The sequence below is a fragment of the Falco peregrinus genome, chromosome 8 (genome assembly GCF_023634155.1).
Source record: "Falco peregrinus isolate bFalPer1 chromosome 8, bFalPer1.pri, whole genome shotgun sequence".
Classification (NCBI taxonomy): domain Eukaryota; kingdom Metazoa; phylum Chordata; class Aves; order Falconiformes; family Falconidae; genus Falco; species Falco peregrinus.
In genome coordinates, this window is record NC_073728.1 from 8,601,353 (window position 1) to 8,620,761 (window position 19,409).

Here is a 19,409-nt window from a genome sequence, read left to right on the forward strand (position 1 = left end):
AAGCATGTTGTGTACCCACTGTCTGGGTAAAAGTGCATTTTCGGCAAGTCACTTGCCACCACCTTTTTGATGAAATAACTGTTCAAGCAGGGGAAGTGAGGGCTTGGGATAGTACGAAGATGTGGAAATTTTTAAAATGTGATCATTCCCTTTTATGTACGCCTTGGTAAGATTGTACTAAGCAGCGAGCACTGCTGTACTCCAGAGTGAATTGTAACTGGCAGAGAACGTGATGTGCTGTCCCCAGCCTGCCCTCCCTCAAAGGCTGGTTGGCCTGGCCTGTGCTGGAGGAAACCTGAGCAGCTCCCTACAGCATCGCAGCCCTCCTGGTACCTCCCAGCCTCTCGGTAGTAAAGGTATGGGCAGGTCCTTTGACTCCCTGGGGATGGTGTGCCTCGTGTTCCAATTAAATAGGTATTGTGAGTTGCCTGTTGGCAAAGACCCTGGTGAATGAGACCTTGTACTTGACATAAAGGCGGTGTTGGCTCCATCAGCGCCACGTAGGATGTCCCAAAGCTTTAGGGTGTTCTGACCACTGCCTATAAAAACCTTGCCCCCACAAGTGATGATTTATGAACGGACAAGATTGATTGCCTGTTACCTGAATGCTATCAAATGCTGCCGTGGACTGTTCCCTGTGCTATTTGGACATCAAGTCTAATGCGCTCGCTGCATCAAAGCACAAGACCAGCGAATCTCTGCTTCCAAGTGTCTTGGGTCCTTGTGGGCAGAAGGCATTCCTGCTACAGAGCTTCGCACTTTGCTGCTCAAGCACACAGAAAGAGCTGCTGTGTCCCCACAGGCTCCATCTGTACCCTGCTTGATGTGTGGGGTCTGAATGGGATGGGGCAGGCGTTCACCAGTGGGCTGCTTGAACGGAGCTTGAAGGACTGGCTTTAGCAGAAGCTAAAGCAGGTCTAGGTAGACTGGGTTTAACGCAGCATGAAACAACCTCTTAGAAAGCTCAGCAGGCCTAATCCAGATTGTCATTGCAGCTGCTGTTCTGTCATACATGTTTTCTTAAGTAACGGATAACGCTGCCGTTTGTGCAAACAAGGTAACTTGGCATTGTTTTCTATAGCAAAATAGGTTCTCAGGGCATCCACTGACATGAGCACCACCTGACTGCTTTACTTTTGCCTTTGTTCTGCTTATTGTTTTCTTCAAACATCACATATAAAATTTGTCCATGATAAAGCATCAAAAGGTAAAACGGTGCTGATCCTCATGCAGCTATGTAAATATTCAGCTTGTGGTTGATTGCATTAAGTGTCTTATAATCCATCCCAATTAAAAAGCAGTCTTTATAGCTGTAATAGTTTTATTGAGAACTGTAACACATTAGACCTACAGATATATAAAGCAGTTAGTTTTATAAAGCATATAGGATATTAAAGTAATGAAAGACATTAATGTGACATCAATTTTTAAGGAGAGTTACTTGCTGAAATAAATGAGTATAGCCTAAAAGTTGATGGCATGTTACAGTCCTGAGTAATGAACCCTTCTGCCCCCTAAAATCTCTTCGAATAAATAATACTTGAGCAAGTCAGTGGTCGTTAACTCTTTATCCTGTGAGAGCTACATGTCACATTGATGTCTCATCTGATTGTTTTTTTTTTTAACTTTTTAAAAATTCATTCAGAAAGGAATTCTCTTTCCTGGAATACTTAAACTTGGGGTGTGTTATTCTGATGTGTCTGCTTTCCTGATGTCTTCCCCTCTTCAGTAAAGTAGAGCTGTGACTGGTATTGCCAGATGCAAAATTCTTGAGCAAGTTACTTTTTTCCTTTTCCTTTATTTGTTTTTCCTTTTGGTACTTTCTCCTTGTCTGCAAGTGCTCTGTTTCGTGCTTTACCCAGTGGTGTCTTGGCATACCAAGCCTGGAGAATCAAAAAGGATATGTACGTTTTATTAAAACTTAAAGAAAAAAAACCTTAAACTTTTTACTAGTACAATGGAGCATTCCTTAAAAACCAAACCAACAACAACAAAAAACCAACAACAAAACCCCTCCAAATCTCTTAAAATCCTGACTGGCTTGTGGAGAAGGAGAAATGAAATCCTCAGATCTCTTGAGTACATTATTATAACAAGAAGTGTAGCAATTGCTTGCTTGAACTGTGTCTCATTAACAGGGATTCTTAACTGGGCCATTTGTGTTGCTATAGTTATGGAAACGTTAGAACTTCTATGATCAACCCTATTTCCAGGGTATATAGCTCTTGTCAAAACTCCCTGTGGTCTGAAACTTGGCAATAGACAAAGCATCTACTTCTCATGGCTCTGCAAATCAATCCAGACAGTTTTTATTTCAATGAGAGAGCTTAAGAAGCAAAACAAACCCTGAACATTAAAAACCTGTTTATTGCTTTCAGATGCCTGTTCACAGTCCTGTGACTTGTAAATGATTTTGGTATAGTTGCTCTGCAAACCTGCCAAGCTCCTGGACTGTAATGTCAACAAGGCAGTTCTAGGCCATGTGAAAATAATGTAAAGTGAAGAAGGCAGTGCCTTAAAGTTAGTAGTTATGTAGGAATTAGTCTTTCCCAAGCTGTACGTACAGGAACCTTTATTAACAAAGTCCTGCCTACATCAGAGAATAAAATGCTACATGGCTGGTAAAATGCCTGCCGCCTTGACCATATTCATCCATGCGCTGACCCAGGAATGAATGTCTTTCCTCTGGCTACAGACCACTATTTCATGCCCCAGCTGTGTCTCCTCTGCCCTTTGATGGGGCCCCTGTCGTCTTTAACCTTCCTACCAATGCAGCATCCCGTGAAGGTCTGCTGTTGCCATGTGATCCACCCAAAACGCTGCTTGCAGCCTGAGCCTGGAAGGGCTGCCTCTAGGAATCTGCCTCGTCCAGTTTCCCAGTATGTGTTGCAGACAGGCAGCAGCAAGAGAACTAGTTGGGAGAAGAGGTATTGGAAGTGTATAGGGGAGAAAACGCCTTCACATTCCTCTCCTGGCACCCAATGGTCCTCCTTGGTGTCATGCTTCTTACAGGCTGCTTCTGGGTTGCAGAAAGGGGCTGATGACAGGCACCCTATTTGGTTCTCTTGTCTTACAGATTAAATACTGTCAGCAGGTAAATGAAGTCTGACAGCTGTCAAATGTCCAGCTGGCTTCTGGGCAGCCCCAACACAGTGATCTCTGCTCTAATTGCCTGACTGAGCTGAGCACTCCCCATCCAAGAACCCTGACTCCACTGATTAAAACATCATGCAGCCTCTCGCGGATCCACATCTGGATGGTGACATGGGAGGTGTTTGGGAGGCTCTCGGTGCAGTGGCCTGGGCAATTGAATTTTGCTGTCTTGGGCCAAACTATTCCTGTGTCGGGGAGAACAGTCCCAAATGGGATGGGGCAGGGAGAGGTCTGGAGATGGCTGCTTCTGGCCCTTCACGTGAGGGGGATAAGAAAGACAAGGTGGTGGTTGTGACTATTGACTTGGGGAGGTCTTGACTTCCCCAGCAGTAACTAGCAACCAAGCGATGTCTCTAGCCTTCCATGAGCCACAGACCGTGAGGCCACGGAAATCCTATTTTTCTCCCTGCGGTCTCCTCCTCCAGGTTTGTTGTCCTGGGTATAATGTTCCCCAGACCTTAAGTGGGAGGTGAAAAGAACAACAAACCCCTGCCAACAGCTTTCTGGGAGGTTGGTGGGGTGTAAAGCACTGTTTGGTGGGGGCGGGCTGTGGAGGTCATCCCACTGCCTGCTCAGAGTCACTGATAAAAGGACTCCGCTGCATGTGGCGGGAGGAGCTGAGTGACTTGCGATGTCCCCTCTTGTTCTCCTCCTGTTTCTTCATGCATATATTTCAATGCACAAAATTAACCTGCCTGTTGGCTTGCAGTAATGGCTGCTTTTGCCTCGTTAGCTAGTGGAACTGCGATGTGTGATTAATGAAGCCAGCTCCTCAGTTACGGCTACAAGTAGATTTATCGTTAGCGCACTAGCATCTGAACTGGGGATGTTCCTGATAGTGAGCGATGGATCAAAGTTATGATGGTTGCTTGTTGGAGGAAGCAATGGATGTCCATAGCCTGTAGTAGGGGTTTTCTTGCATGTAAGTATTTTGTACTAGTCACTGCCAGGCAGAACTTGGTGTGCTAGCTGGACTGCAGTCCTTTGCTCCTCTAGGATTACTGTTATTTTTGTGCAAGGATTTGTATCAATCACACTGGTGCAATAATTTGTAATTTCAAAAATGAGGATGTATAATTGGGGCAGAAATTTGAGTAAATTGAATGAAGAAATCACATTATTACAAATTTTGCATTATTTATATTCATTTTGGAACACTGGCAGAATATAAATGTCAAACAGGGAGATTCATGTTTCCAGTGAATAGAAATCAAAGATTCATCACAGCGCTAATATTCACTTTGAATGCTGCGTTTTAGCCGCCCCACTTCAAAAAGGACAAAGCAAAGCAACAGAAAAGGTCCAATGGTGGCAATGATTAGAGGCTCAGGAAGGGGAGACTTCTGTGCGAGACGAGATGAAGACACTGGAGTTTAATTAATGCATGAGGCCATTTTGACAATCCTCTTCCCCTGTGCCGTATTACAGGTGCTGGGGCAAGGTTCCATGACATGTAAGGGAAAAAAATTTAAAACGGATAAAAGGAAATACTTTAAGGGCTGTAATTAATGCAAAGAAATGATTGCCGCGGGACGCCGAGGACAGTATCATTTTAGCAGTGTTCAAAATGAAGCGCTGCCTGCACGCTTCGTGCTGTACAAAACAGGCACATTCATAGCAAGCAGAATAATATTTTCAAGTAAAACTTGCACTAAATACTAGCTCTCATGTTTCAGGGTACAAATGGATTACTACTTGGAGCTGGGAATGATAGTTTTTTTTTTTTTTCTTTGCTGCAACACTGAACCATTAGCCTTTCCCTGAGGAAAGATACTGGTTTAGATAGGAAGCATGAGGATAAAAAGAGTAATTTGCCAAATATCACAAATGCTGCCTGCGTTGAGTGAGCCAAATGGCTCTAGATGGAAATTGGAAAGTGTTCAACAGGGCTGGGAGAAATATGCACTATCATTAGGTTAGCAGTGGAAGAAGACTTGGACAAAGTTGTTAGAAACTGCATCCTGTTTATTTTGTGAGGTGCTGTGGGGATTCAGAACCAGAGGGGATTCAAAGAGCAGAAGGAGAAGGAAACCTTTCAGCCAGGACAACTGGATGGTTTAAAAGTGGGTCTGGGTAGAAGCTGGGGTGGGGATAGGACTGAGAAAGTGCTTTTTGGGGTCTCTTGGCTTCAGTACAGAAGCCCTATCCCATCTGGAGCCCCAGGTGTGGGCTGCCTGCAGCATCTTGGTACACAACAGGGTTTTCTGTTCTGTGGCCAAGGCTTTCACTAGTGTTTAGTAGGCTTGGAGTGCCTCGGTCAAGTGTTGCACCATTTTTCTGGAGTGTCAGTGTTGCTAAGTTGCAGTGTTGTGCTTGACTAGCTAGTTCAAGTCCGGTTCAGCCGTCCCTAGGCTACAGTGAAGTCACTACAGTAAATACATTGTAGACCTATACTTAAGCCTGATAAACTGTTCCCATCAATAGGAAACCTAAGTGATACAGTGAAAGCGGAATTAACTGCTACATAAAGATAATCCTAGTCTAGGGAAACAAAGGCTAATTATTACTGAGCTACATCTGGAAAAAGTAGTTGTTTGCAGGGTGATCCATGTGCATTTGAGGTATGTGCAATGTGCCAGGTTTTGCCTTCAGGATTTTACAGCCCTGAGGGTGGGGAGAGGGAGGGAGCCTGAGGCAGAAACTAATTCTTATTTTAAACCAGTATTTTAAATCAAAACTCTTAGAAGAAAATTCTTGTTTGAAATGATTTAAAATAAGGACTTTAGAAATTGAGCCCTATGTGGAACACCTGCATGTCTAGGTTTTTTGTGTTCTCAACATAGCCAGGCGGGCTGAACACATCAGCTCAAAAAAACCCCCAAACAAACGATGCATTGTACTAATGACACTTGCATGATTTATCCACGCATGTGAAAGCCACCCTGTTCAGCAGGAGTAGGGTGAGGGCAGTAGGTTCAGCAAAGCTGTGTGCCAGGTGTGCTGCCCGTGTGGAGCTGCTGCCTGTAGTAATGACAGTTTGCCTGGCACGTCCAGCTGCCCAGCAGCCCGGGCTGCCAAACATCCCAAAATGGGAAGAGGTGGGTGTTTGGTGCTGTTCAGCCATACATCATCATTCAAATAGTGATGTGCCAACCCATCAGCAGAATTAGCGGGTCTCTAGATCAAATGTGCCCGGACAAGGACGTGGCAGGGGATGATGAAAGACAGCTGGTTAACATAGCTCTTAATGTCACCTTAAATGTTTCTTCCTCCTCTATGTACACTGGATCCTGCCTGGCCAGAGAAGTCACGAACTCGGCAGTCGTCAGTGGCTTCCTGGTCATCTGCAGAAGGCGTAGCTCGCTCAGGACAGCTTGTACTGCCTGGATGATGTGTCCCGGGGTGAAACCATCAGACACTTTTGCTAGGCAGCTTATGTTCAGCGAGCTGGTGATCACTCCACCGTTCTGCAGAATAATGTGCTTCCATAGCACTGTTCATCAGGATCCAGAAAAAGAGAATGGCAAAGACATGCGTTAAGGAAAGCAGGAGAAATATTTTTGCATTCTGAAACAGGAAAATAAGGGATATCAGTCAGAAAAGCCAGGATTCACATTTTTCATGTTTGCTGTTTCTTTCATCCACAGATTTGTAGCATAGAGGCCTTCAGGCACATCTGTTTTCGAACCATTAGTGATCGTTTGTTGGCTATCAGTCAGTACTTTTCCGAAAGTCATTGAGGCCACATAATGTGAGGTGGATAGATGTGTAAAAATGGAAAGAACTACTTAAATGTGCTTAAGTACGCACAGAAAGAGAACCTGTCCAGCATGTTCCAGTCTGGGTGTGTAGACTTACGCACCTATATTAACAGCCTGCTTTTATCTCCATGACCCTGGTCACCAGTGACTCCTGCTGGGCTGAGGGCTGCTATGGGGACTCGATCCTTGGTTTGGAAGCCTTTTGGCTTCCAGCTCTGCAGGCATGTGTTGCAAAGGCCAGGTATAAATTTCTGTGATTGGCACTTTGCTGCTTATTTGAATGGTGAATCTGTTTGTATCTTTTAGCTGTGAACCTCTGTGATATGAAGGTTTTCTTAATTGTTTGTGAAGTGCCTGAGATTTTGCTTCCAAAGATAAATTTATAGGAGTAATAACATCTTTTGTTTTATCCTATATAAAGTAATGGTCTGTCTCAGAGAAACTTACTAAAACTTTCATGCAATCTCACCATGCTTTCGTTTAAAGTCTTATATAAAAACACTTGGGAAAACCAACAAGTATTATGTATAGAGATTAAAAAGGTTTGTGAATGAGACAGACAACTTGTGATTTGGGTGTTGTGTGTTTGAATGCTCATATGCAGTATGAAAATGTGGTTGGGGAGTTAACGGTACTGGATGTTGGGGCAGCTGTGTAATGGAGCAAACCTGCCCCATCCTTCCTTCGACTGCCGCGTCAATACTATGGACTCATGCCCATAACTATTGACAACTTTGTATTACATTTTTCACTCGGGCAAATTGTGGTCTTCCACTTGAATTATATCTATGCTCGATAATTATTGGCTGAATCACTAATTCATAAAAGAGGAATTGATGCACACAACAGTGAGCACTGCTTCTGTGCAGCCATGGACTGTGTGCCGCAGCTTCTGGTGCAGGCAGGACCTGTGTGTAATACAAGTTACCGACTTGCTGGGTGATTAATAGCAAGAAACCAGTATAGGATCGTGAATCTTCAAGTTTAATGATTTCCATTGTATGTTTACTATTTCCATTGTGCATAGATTGGAATATTCTGGTTTGTAATGAGAGAGGGTTGTAGCAGACAGGTAACGTGCACTGTGGCTGTGAGTGTTTGTTCTGTTATGGCTTTCCTGTCAAAACAAGTTTCTCTAGTTCTCGGACTGGGTGTCAGGCATTGGAAGGTGAGGGCTCTCTGTGTGGTAAAGATCATATTTCCATTGAACTTCAGGGAAGGCTGGAGCTAAAGAACAAGCCAGGCAGGGTCTTAAATGGGACAATGTCAAAGAAGTAAAATTGCAAGTTTAATCTGCTTTAAAATGTCAAGAGTTAACTTTTTGGGGCATTCTTAAGTTTGCAGTTGAAATCCCTTCAGCTGGCCCTTTTGGACTCCAAATTAGTGGTGAGAATCCCAGAATGTGACAGCTCAATCTCCAGAAGTGAACACAGCTAAATTCAGCTGCTATCACCTCCTTTCTCTAGGTCTTATTCATGTCCCTTATCTGTTAGCAATTTATCAGAGCTGTAACGTAACATGAAACACATGTTAGCTTGCTTAGAGACCGTTTCCCATCCACGCTATGAAAATTATTGAACTTGGGAGAGATTTATAATGTGCTAGACAGTCAAAACCTGTCCTGAGCTTGCCCAAACGTGCATCATCTCAGTACCTTGGCTGCCTCTGTGAAAGGCAGTTAAGAAACTGGACTTTTGTAAAGTCATGCGACTGTACTGTGAGAAGGTGACTATGTGGAGCGATATTGTAGTCGGGCTACAACTGTGTAGCCAGGTCCCTGAACTGAATGTGGTTTCCTTTACTACTGTATTCTGGGATGTGATCTATCGGAAATCAGTGGCATGAAGGGAGTCTGTTGTCTTTGATGTGGTGATCAACAGGGATTTCCATGCTAGGAGCTGCTGGTAGGAGTGCACCATTGAGAGTCCTAAGCTGAAGTGTTTGGTGACATTCTGAATAGCCTCAAACCTTTTTTCAATATTATCTTTAGACTGGACCTAAACAGCCCTTCTGCTTGTGAGTCACCACATCGAGACCCCTTAGTGCCCAGAAAACTGTTCAACCACGTATCCATGATTAAACCACAGGAAAAAAATTATGTATTTCTGGGAACAAAAGCCCTTCTACCAGCCACTTCTGAAGGATGCGGACAAACTTCCATTTTTCTTGTAGTAATTGATTCCCATTATTAAGCTTAATTTGGAGTGTTTCTTCCTAGCCAATGCTGAGCTATTGCAGGCTTCAAGATGATTCAAATCTGAAAACAAACTTGTATTCCTGGAAGTTTGTCTCTTTCTAGCCATGTAAATTGGTCTAATAAAATACACTGTTTTCCCGACAAGCTTTAAATCCCAATGTATGGGGTACTCGGGGAACTTGTCGGGCTTTGGGAGAGCCTGTCTGTCACTGCAGACATTTGATAGACTAGGCTTGCAAAATTGTGGATGCCTTTAAGATTTCCCTAATGATCCGTAGGTACAAAAATGGAATTTGCTAGTGACAAAACTCAGTCCTCCAGACACAGTTCTGTTTATGGAGGGACTTTGAAGTATATTGTTTAGAGTACGGAAACTGGATAGGAATAACAGAAACTTAGAATCCCTGTGTGAAAACAAACCAACCAAACAAAAAAACCCCAACAAAACAAACCCGAAAAAACCGAACAAAAACCCATCACCAAACCTAAAAGCTTGGATTAGAAAATTTGCACTGAAATAGGGTCTTACCCTTCAAACAGGGGAAAAACCAGCTTGGGCTGAACTTGCTGTGCACTAAACTAATGAAAAATTAGTAACTGCCAAACAGTATTTTAAACTCTTCTCCCAACTTCCACTTTTATTATTTGCTCTCTGGGGTAGCCTGTACCTGTACTGCCTACACTTTCAGGAACTGAGATGTACCCGGGGTGTGAATTTAAAGTCAGTTCTGAGGATAACCAGACAATAAGCATGGATTTTAAACAGTAGGAATCAACAGGATGACTTAAATACTTGCCAAATCTTGAAGCGTAGTCAGGCCTGGGAATAAGAATGATTTTTTGGTAAACTTTGCAGAAAGGTTTAAGATTAGCATCGAAGGGACGGTTGGTAGTTCCCACCAGCAGCACTCTGTCCTGCGCTTTCAAAGCCTTAAGGAATTTGGGGAGGATCTTTTCCAGGTGTTTCAGGTTCATCTTCAGGGTGTACATGTAAATACAAGAGGAAAGAGTTGTTACTGATGCTGACAGTTTAGAGTTAACGAGGTGAAGTTGTAGATGTGCTATATACAACAGGTTTTTGTGCTTTTTTTTTAGTAGTCTAGTTGCATTTAGTATGCTCATCCCAAGTAGAATGCCTCTGTCTTCTGAAAGTCAGGCAAACACTCAATTTCTGCTTATCTATTTGTGGGTTTGTGCTACTGCCTTTCTATATTGAATTTGCTGGTACTGTTATTGAAAAGCAGGAAGGAAACAACTCATGTAAAGAAGGAAATCCCGATTTCCAGTTCAAGGAGAAATATTGCTTGGACCTGTGCACCTGATGAACCTTAACAGACAGAAAAATTGCCAGGGTATGTAACCTAGTCTGGAATCCCCCCAGCTCTTGGAGGTTATGGTCTACCAACTCCTACCCATGTGAATGTGTAAATGTGAAACATACTCCCTAATTTTTGCTATGATTTCTAGCTTGTTGAGGCTTTAACCTGAGAATGCAAGCTCTTTGAACTCAAGGTTCACTTCTTTGCAGTGATTTACTATTTGACTTTTAACAACCACTAGTTACAAAACAGATGAGTATTGAGCAAAGCCTGTTATTGTATAGCTATATTTGATAATGTTCAAGTGAATATTGGTTGGAGAAGCTTAATCAAATTGCTGTAGTGTCACTCTACTGTTAATAAAGCTATAAGTGAACAGCTAGGTTAGGATAGCATATTGGAGAAGTCCGACGACTTGAAAGCCTCTTTTCAGAAATGATTGAAGCTTAACGTTCAAGTCGCTGACACCCACTCACTTGAAAACTTTACTCTCCAGATCAACTCGTGATTTATTTTTTTTACTACACAGTAAGCAGCTTCCTGAAACTTGAGCTTTGATTTCAGATTGGCTTTCCTTAATGTCAATGAAAAAGAAACTGCCCCACAGACCTTCTCAGCTAAAAAGGTTTATTATTATAAACACCTGTGAATCTACATTGCAGGTACAATCTTTGTGATCCAATCTCTGTTGTCTGCAGTAGCAGGCAGCTGGCAGAAAGGCGACAAAGCTCTGCTTTTTGGAGGGAAAGCTACAGAGGAGGGAAAATTGGGAAATCGATAAGAAATCCCTAAAGTCTCTGGGTAGAGTCACACAGTTATTCTTCTAGCTGAACTTGTCTTAATTGTGATATGTTTGTTTTCTTATTCTTCTCATGGTCATACTATGCATCTTCCTAAGTTTGCCAGTTGCTTAATGAGAATGAGCTGAGCATGTCTTAGCATTAGGGCATAGGTCCCACTTTGGAGAATGGGCATGTTGCCTGCCAGGATGATAACCCCAGCTCATTTTGTTGCTCTTGTATGAACTATTTCTATGGCCATGACACAATGCCAGCTGCCATCTTTTCATCTCCTCCTTGTTGTGCCGATGCACCCAATGCTCCCAGGAGAGCAGGATGCCTGTACTTGCTCCCAAAGAATGTGCCTTGTGAGTATAGTAGGTACACCCTGGAACAAAGGAGAAGCCTTGGCTTTTTTCTTGCTCAGAAAGAAAGGATATTGCTCTGCCAACGCCCAAACGCTGCAGTCTGAGGGCACAACCTCAAATGACAAGCTCTTATCCAAACTTTGCCATTCCGTTGCTGGGAAGCTTTTGGTAATGAGCTTTGCTTCTCTGATGATTAAACAATAAGCTGTTACATAGCTGCTTTGAAAGGTTTAGCCAATCTTGCCACCTTTGCTCTGCCAGGGAGATCTGATCACAGCAATGACAGAGATACGGATTTACTTTAACATTTTATGCTGGCTGAATTACTCTGTGATTTATGTATCTGTTGCTTCTCATAGGCTTCATGCTTTCCTTCTCTTCATGTATGTTGGAAGGAAGTATAAATGCTCTCCAATGTTTTGAGACTTCAATACTGCTAGAAAAGTGAGAACTATCAAATTATTTTAGGTTTGGGGGAATGTAGAGGAATCCCATCTCACTGAAATGACTGATAGAAGATATAATTGCTTCAGGTGAGACATGGTGTTCTCTGGGCCTGTGGTATGTTTTTTGCTGGAAAAACTGACTATCAGGAGATGCAGAGAGCTGTTAAAACAATTGTTTCACCTTTTACTTGTGAAAGTAAGTCCTAATTTATCCCTAGCATTTAGAACATTTTTTTTTTGGGTGACAAATTATATTCATGGATTCCCACTGATCCACCTGTTGGTTCCAACAAGTGTTCGTTGCTCAGCTTGTAGGAATCTTAATTTCAAAATTTTAAATGACTGAACTAGTATCAGAGACGACCTAAACACTCCACTCATGGTAAGCCTACTAAACCAGACTGGCATTTACATGTAGCAGCTCCTGTTATGCTTGTGAAACTAATGTGTGTCCATAGTGTGCGCATTTCAGGGATGTGTCCTGAAAGCTAATAATCTCTTCCACTTGGAAAGAAATGTGCCAGTAGCAAGAAGGGCTGCTGAAGAGGCAGCCTAGGATTTCGGCCATCGTGTGGACTTGGGCTGGAGAGAAGCAGAGTGAATGGTGAAGGTGACCTCGACTTCTTTAACGAGGAGGAGCTGAACTGCTCATGCGTCGTCCTTGGCAACTAGGTTTATACCACAATGTATTTGCTATTTGACTGCTTTGCATCCTTTGGGGAGGACTGGAGAAAGACTACTTTTCCAGTGGGTATTTGAAGAAGTTAAGGCTTATTTTGTACCAGGTTCTCAGTCACAGTGCTGGAAATGTTGCATTGGGATGAGCAGAGTGATTTCCCCTTGCTTCTGAGCGTAGCTCATCTCCAAAATTCTAGTGCTCCCAAGAAAGGCTCCCCAGACTGCTTCCAGTTACCACTGCCTGTCCTGCCTGTTTCATGCTCTCTGGCTCAAAATACTGGCTATGCTGTGAACTATCTTGGATGTGTGTGATGTCAAGCCTGGGGCCATCCGCTCCCACCAAGAACACGAGACCTTTTGTTAATACCTGCAGGTCTTGGGATGCAATAATGGGGGCAGAGCTGATAGCTCTGACTTTGCTGTGGGAAGGATAAGAATTTTTTCCACACTGGTGGTCATCAAAGCAAAGATTGTCAGTACTCCAGGCAGTCTTTGGCCCCTAGTCTTAATTTTAATCCCCATCTGCACTCGCTGTCAAGGTTTGAGCCCAAGAGAAAGGTTCCCTGTTGGTGTGGAGGCTACTGGAGCTCACCAGTCACTGCACACCCATGAGCTCACACTGCCCTCGCAGAGGTAACAGCCTCCTCCAAGGTGATGTTTCCTGAACCTTCCAAAACACAGGCTTGTGGCCACCCCACAGTCTAAATGCACAGGACTTGCCTTAAGAAAAAAGGTTTACTTTTTCACATGGAGCTCTAAAAGTAAAACATTTTGCAAGCAACATGAATCTAATCAGGATTTCGGGTGAGCTCTGCTCTGCTGCAGCGGTTGAGTTTCTGTGTCTGTTGGGCAGTGTTTTAATTTTCTTTCTAGTAGGGAAGCTACATGAGAGAGGCAGGAATGGAAGCAATGGCAATAGGGCTCCTGGGAGCCCAAAGAAAATAATCAGTAAACATAACTATTTAACATAGGCTCTTTGTTTTCACAGTGGAAATTTATCCTTGTTACTTTATTGTTCACTTTGGCTCCATCCAATTTCTCAAATTAATAGAGCTGAACAATTTAAGCTCATCTTAACTTTTAGTTTCTTGTCTCCTATTTTGAAATTCTCCATTTTTCTCTTCTACTTTTCAGTGCACTGATGAGCAGTGACTGGACTATTTTTAAATAAAGCAAGTATAGGTGTAGGAGAGAAACGTGAGCTCTTGGGGGCTCTTAAGAAGTCACAAGACTCCCTTAAAAGAAAAAAATGTTAGTGAGACAAGCTATTATCAAGCAAGCTTTGGCAGGTCTGGTCATACTGGTATGTGCTAAGCTAAGAAATACACTTGTTCCTTTGTGTCTGTTGTAATGCAACAGGAGAAATTACCCGCATGGAAATAAAAAGAGAAGCTACTCACCTCTTCTTCAGCCTTCGGCACTGCTTTAGAAAATATTTTTTCTGTGTCTCCAATCCACACAACTGAAGGCTGCAATTGCTTAGCCACCTAAGAGAAAATGGAGGAGAGAAGGCAAGTAGTTGATTAAAATGGCTATAATTTCATACCTGGGAGCCTGTAATTATGCTTTTGAATCCACATTTCAGCATTTAAAATTAGCCTGGCTGCTTTTTTTTTTTCCCCAGAACTGTTCAGCACTCGTAGATAGCACTGGCTTTTTTCAGCAGCCTTGGCAAATCAAACTGTTTCTAGTCAGCAATCTAACGTTAAAGAACCCAACCCAAATGGGATCGTTTTGACTGCTATGCTTATCTTTCCTTTCTCAACCCTAATTCAGCGGCAGTTCTGCAGAAGGAAGCCTGGACTTGGAGCTCTGTGGCAATGGACAGACCACCGGCAGCTTGGGACTGGCTGCCCTTGCCTGTGGGATCCCTCGCTGGTTTTTCTGAGGGCGACACAGATGGGGAGCCAGGCAAGACACGGCTGGTGCATGAGAAGTGAGGGTGCTAATGGTGAAGCAAAACAGGCTGATATGCATTCAGGCTTGCAAAATAGCATTTAATTTGCAGTTAGCCCAAGAATTAAAACAGAACCTGTTAATTTGAAGAGGGGTGGGTGTGTGTGTGACTGTACAAATGGGCTTTCCGGCTCCAAAGTCAGAGGCACTATACCTCAGGTTCACAGCAGGATGGCAGCAATGCTACAGGCTTTTTCACATCTTGCGCTCTCCCTATTGCTATAGAAACGCCAGTGGTTTAGACATTCCGCTGCCAAATTTTGATCACTTTCCAGTGGCTCTTGGAGCCGTGCTAGTTTGCTCAGCAACAAAAGTGATGGCTCGAGGAGTCAATGGGTAACGAGAGGGAGAGACGGCGTTCTTCTGTCCTGTTTGGTTTTTTTTCCCCCAAGTTGAAACTGCAGCTTCCGGAAAGGAAGCTTATAAAATCGATAGGTTCTATATATCACAAGCCCAGTGTCTGATTGACAGCCAGTGCAGGAATAATTAAGTCATGAACATCTTTCTTCAAAGCGCTGCAGTTCATTTTAATGGACACGTTTCAAAAGCACTAAGCGTGTGTGTCTGTACAGTAAAAATGGATTGAATATAGGGGAAAAGAATAGTAGATGGCGGCTGTTACACTCGTTTGCTCTGCTGCTGATGGGGTGAAGTGGAAACAATGCCATCTTTGGCATGTGACGCTTTATTTGTGGTAACTCGTCAGTCCTATAATATGTCAAGTGGTACCTCCAAGTTCAGAACAGTTTCATTGAAGAAAGCAGAGAGCTTTTTCCCTTTGGAAGGCAGGGACTCGAATATTTAGGGTGAATAATTAAGACTGAAAAAATAAAAACATATTGTGAAAGAGAATGCATAAGTTCTGTAGAAACTGATGTGTGGACCTAGCAGTTATGTGAATGTTTATCTGCACATACAACTTAAGGGGAACTTGAGTCCAGCAGTGTATTGAGTACACAACGTGGAATGAAAGAACAGATTAAAATTGTACAGCAATAACTTCTGCCACTATAAGACCAGATGCTTTTTTAAATCTATCCTCCTATTTATCTGTGTTCATAGGCATGTTTGGCATATTCCTAAGCCTGCACGTGCTCTGCAAGGTATGTTTGAGAGGGTAAGCTTGGGGCTTTCATTGGACTGAGCTGTGCAGCAGCCTCGAACTCTGGCATTTTCTGCTGAGTAATGTGCTAGCCAAGGGCTCGGGCACCTGCAGAAAATGCAAGTCAGGCCTAGTGATTTGCACTTGCAGGTGAATTCAGTAAGCTCTTCGATGCTTGTAAACAGGCTTGGAGGCAAATAGTGAAAGAAGTGTAATGTGGTAGCGTGGTAGCATGGTCACATAGCAGAGATGGGATAACTGACGTTCTTTGTAAAATTAAGACTTTAAGGAAAACATAGGTCTAGTTTATGTTGCTAAAAAACCTACAGCTTGTTAAAGAACTGCATTTGCATTTCATGCACCTGTCACAATCTACTATGCCGTGTGGAAGCTCTGACTCGGAGAGCCTTACAGAACTCGGCACTGCTAACGAATGGGTTATTGGCTGGGGCTTTCTGATAGTGCCTTTACCTTCTGAAACATAAGATAACCATTTTTTCTTTTTTGCTCCTGCTCTGTGTGCCTGGAGAGGCTATCAGGAGGGAGATGAGGCAGTGGGAGACGGTTCCCCTTGAAGCCTGCATTTCCTCCCCTTCCCCAGTGAAGTTTGGGCTGGTGGCATGCTCTCTGCTCAAGTTTACAGACTGTGCACACATGTTACCCCCCAGTAGGCTCTATCACTGTGCAATCTGCTGTTATTGTGGTGCTTTCTCCCCACTTTGCTTGTGTTTATGACCCTGTTAATGTCTTGGCTGCTGACATCCTCTAATGCGCGTGCTAATGTTAATGTAAAGAGGTGCTGTGCCTTTGCTTCCCAAGGAGAGCAGTCTCCTCCTGGTATTTTTGCTCTGTGCATGTAGTGCAGCTGTGTGATGTCTGGGGAGCTGCGTAGCTGTTCTGCAATGTGTTCTCCATACCTGTGTCTGATGCTGTGGTGTGATGTGACAGGGGAATAAGGGTGGGGGAGGTTACAGAGGCTGTAAAAGCTGTTGGCAATGGTTGAACTCTGCTTGTGTACTTCAAAGCGAGCCATGCTGTCCTTTCAGTGGGGCCGCCGCAGTCGGGGAGGTGCAGATCTTCCCCGTTTGGCTTGGAGATGACTGCTGTGGTTAGCAGCCCTCTGAAATGCAGCCTTAAGTTTTAAATTGGACTATACTTTCATTTTAACTCTTAAGGAAGAATTCTCGCTGTTGTCACACCTCTCATCTTTTTTTGTCCCCATTCTTTCCCCCACTGAGTAAGTGGAAATAACAATGAATAACCTCACTCCTGGCTCCCTCTTAAAGAGAGACTTTGCTTTCTGGTTTGAGGCAAACATCTAAATGTATAAAGTGACCTGCATATCTCTTTCTGATGTTGATACACATGAATATGACCAAATTCAACACACTTTGTTTGGGCTTGGCGGTTCCTTTTTTTTTTTGAGATGGATCAGACACCCAGAATCCATTGGCATCTAATTTAAATTGTTGGCAGATACGTAGCAGACTGTATATCCCCCGTGAAAGTGCTTCATTTGAATTATCCATGGACAGTTTGAATCCATGGATAATTAAATGCACTGTACATAATTAATTTGTAATTGAAATTTTATTAGCTTTGCTGCATTTAACAATTTGTTGGAGCTGCCAGCAGATGGCTCCTTAACCCTTCTAATACCGCACCCAGACAGCAGCCGCCTACACTGGAAACTGCTCTGGTCATAGAAGCAATAGTTGAGGTTGGAAAGGACCTTAAAGACCATCCAGTTCCACCCCCCTGCCACGGGCAGGGCCACCTTCCACCAGCCCAGGCTGCTCACAGCCCCATCCAGCCTGGCCTTGAACACTGCCAGGGATGGGGCAGCCTGGGCCAGCGTCTTGCAGCTAGTAAAGCAAAACGATGGGTCACAGAGGCTTGATTTGCTCTTCAGGAAAATCATTATTAAAAGAACCCCACCTTCTCGTCCTGCTGTCTGTCAACATTCATCAAAGATCAAACAGAGCTTCTGAAAGCCTTGGGTTAAACTCTGGCTCTGGAGTTTGGAAAGTGTGACAGTTAAATTGCTGCACTTGAGAGACTCGATTCTTGCAGGGCACGTGCACAAGGCTCCTCCAGACTCAAAGGCTTTGGTGGATTTTTTTTTTTTTTTTTAAAGGCCCAAGATTAAGATTTTCTAGAAGCTTGAGTTGTTGCTGAAAACTGCTCGATACTCTGTAGTTTATATTTGCAGAAATGCTTCAAAGCAGCTAAAGGAGCAAGATGCTGAATAGGCCTTATCTGTGGGAGCCTCACCAGGCAAATATTCCAGTGGCACGGTGATCGTGTATTTTGGCTTGTTAGACACACAACTGATATAAAACTATATATATGTATAACTATAAATACTGTCTTCCAACAGGATGCATTTAATTTTTTGACACTAGAGGAACACAAGGTAAAGCTGCCTTGTCACAGAAGTAACCCTGTATATTTGAGCATTGGTGGTATTTAGCACTTCAAAGGTCTAGGCTTCTAGCAGGCTGAACTGTACCAAGAGAAAAATAATTGCTCTGGGATGCCTGGGAGAAAGGCTGTCTGTACTGTTCCCCAAACTTTCAACTGTAATGAAGAGTTTTGTGTGGCAGGGAGATGCTAAATACACAGAGTTCTGTCAATGTGCTAGGGTAAGCTGTACCTGGTTCTTCAGACTGCCAGAGAAATGACTTTTCTGAAGGGACAGTGCAGCAGTGGGTGTGAATATCATGAACCTGATTCGGTGGAAAAAACCTGGCAGGCTTCAAAAATCACGTTGTCTCTAAACGCCGGGTTTATATACATCCTATTCCTTTTTTGGCATAATGCTTTTATGGTTACCTCTGACTTGCTAAACAGCGTAACCAAACAGCCTGATAGCAGTCCCCTAACAGTGAGGTGTTGAAATATTTCTGCAGCTTGCAGCTCTTGCTCGGTACAGATGGCTGCACAGCAGCACACTGAGCTGTTCATACCCGTACGTGACTCCTCTGCTGGTATTTCCTCCTGGCCACCTCTCTCCCAACCTTTTAGCCTGGTCAGTGTTGCACTAATAACATTCTCCCACGTGTGGCTTTTTGTACAATGTGCTTTCTGTGTGCTGCTGCGGCCCTGGTAAAGGACCCAACAGGGGCTGTCTCACTCTGGTAGTGATTAACTTGATGGCTGCCTTATGGTTGCTAATGGAAGGCCAGTGCTTGTCATTTTTATTGCCTTGGAGTTAAGCCCTGTGAGCTACCTGCATTTTTACACTTCTGCTTCGCAGAGTCATGAATTCTACCCTCTCTCCTCAATCCTTTCTGGATATGTTTGGTTTTTTTCCTGTGCATTCTTTGCATCTTTTCTGCAGTGCAACAGCTTGTATCAGTGTTTTGTGCCTTGATGGGAATGTTAGAGAGCCAAGCCATCGGTTGGTACGAGCTGGCAGAGAGCTCCACTGAGTTCAGGCTGGCTCTGTACATGGAAAATGTGGCTTAGACAAAACATTACAGCATGTTCTAGTTCATGCTTGAAGGATGAGTTTGGTTTTGGGGACTGCTGGGAAATGCTTCTATATTGGAGACAGATCCTCTTTTTTTTTTCATTCCAAAGTGCAGCTGACCTGGCAGGCTTTGCTGTGCCTTTATGGAGAACACAAGTACTTGAGCTTTTGGTGTTTGCAGCTTCTTTCAATGGCTTTCCTATTTGGTATTAATCTGTCATACATTTCCTTTGAA

At 43.5% G+C, this 19,409-nt stretch overlaps 1 protein-coding gene across 1 annotated transcript in view; it reads right to left on the bottom strand.

Moving 5' to 3' along the window:
• Nucleotides 1–1,321: 1,321 nt before the first annotated feature.
• The window catches only part of IQCA1 (IQ motif containing with AAA domain 1), a 112,493-nt gene continuing 94,405 nt past the window's right edge, over nucleotides 1,322–19,409 (bottom strand). Inside the window, exons 16-19 of the mRNA XM_055813204.1 lie at nucleotides 14,042–14,128; nucleotides 9,849–10,026; nucleotides 6,348–6,586; nucleotides 1,322–1,883 (exon numbers count right to left, since the gene is read on the bottom strand). Coding sequence (XP_055669179.1) covers nucleotides 1,779–1,883; nucleotides 6,348–6,586; nucleotides 9,849–10,026; nucleotides 14,042–14,128 — 609 coding nt within the window. The 3' untranslated portion in view covers nucleotides 1,322–1,778. The remainder of the gene's footprint in view (nucleotides 1,884–6,347; nucleotides 6,587–9,848; nucleotides 10,027–14,041; nucleotides 14,129–19,409) is intronic.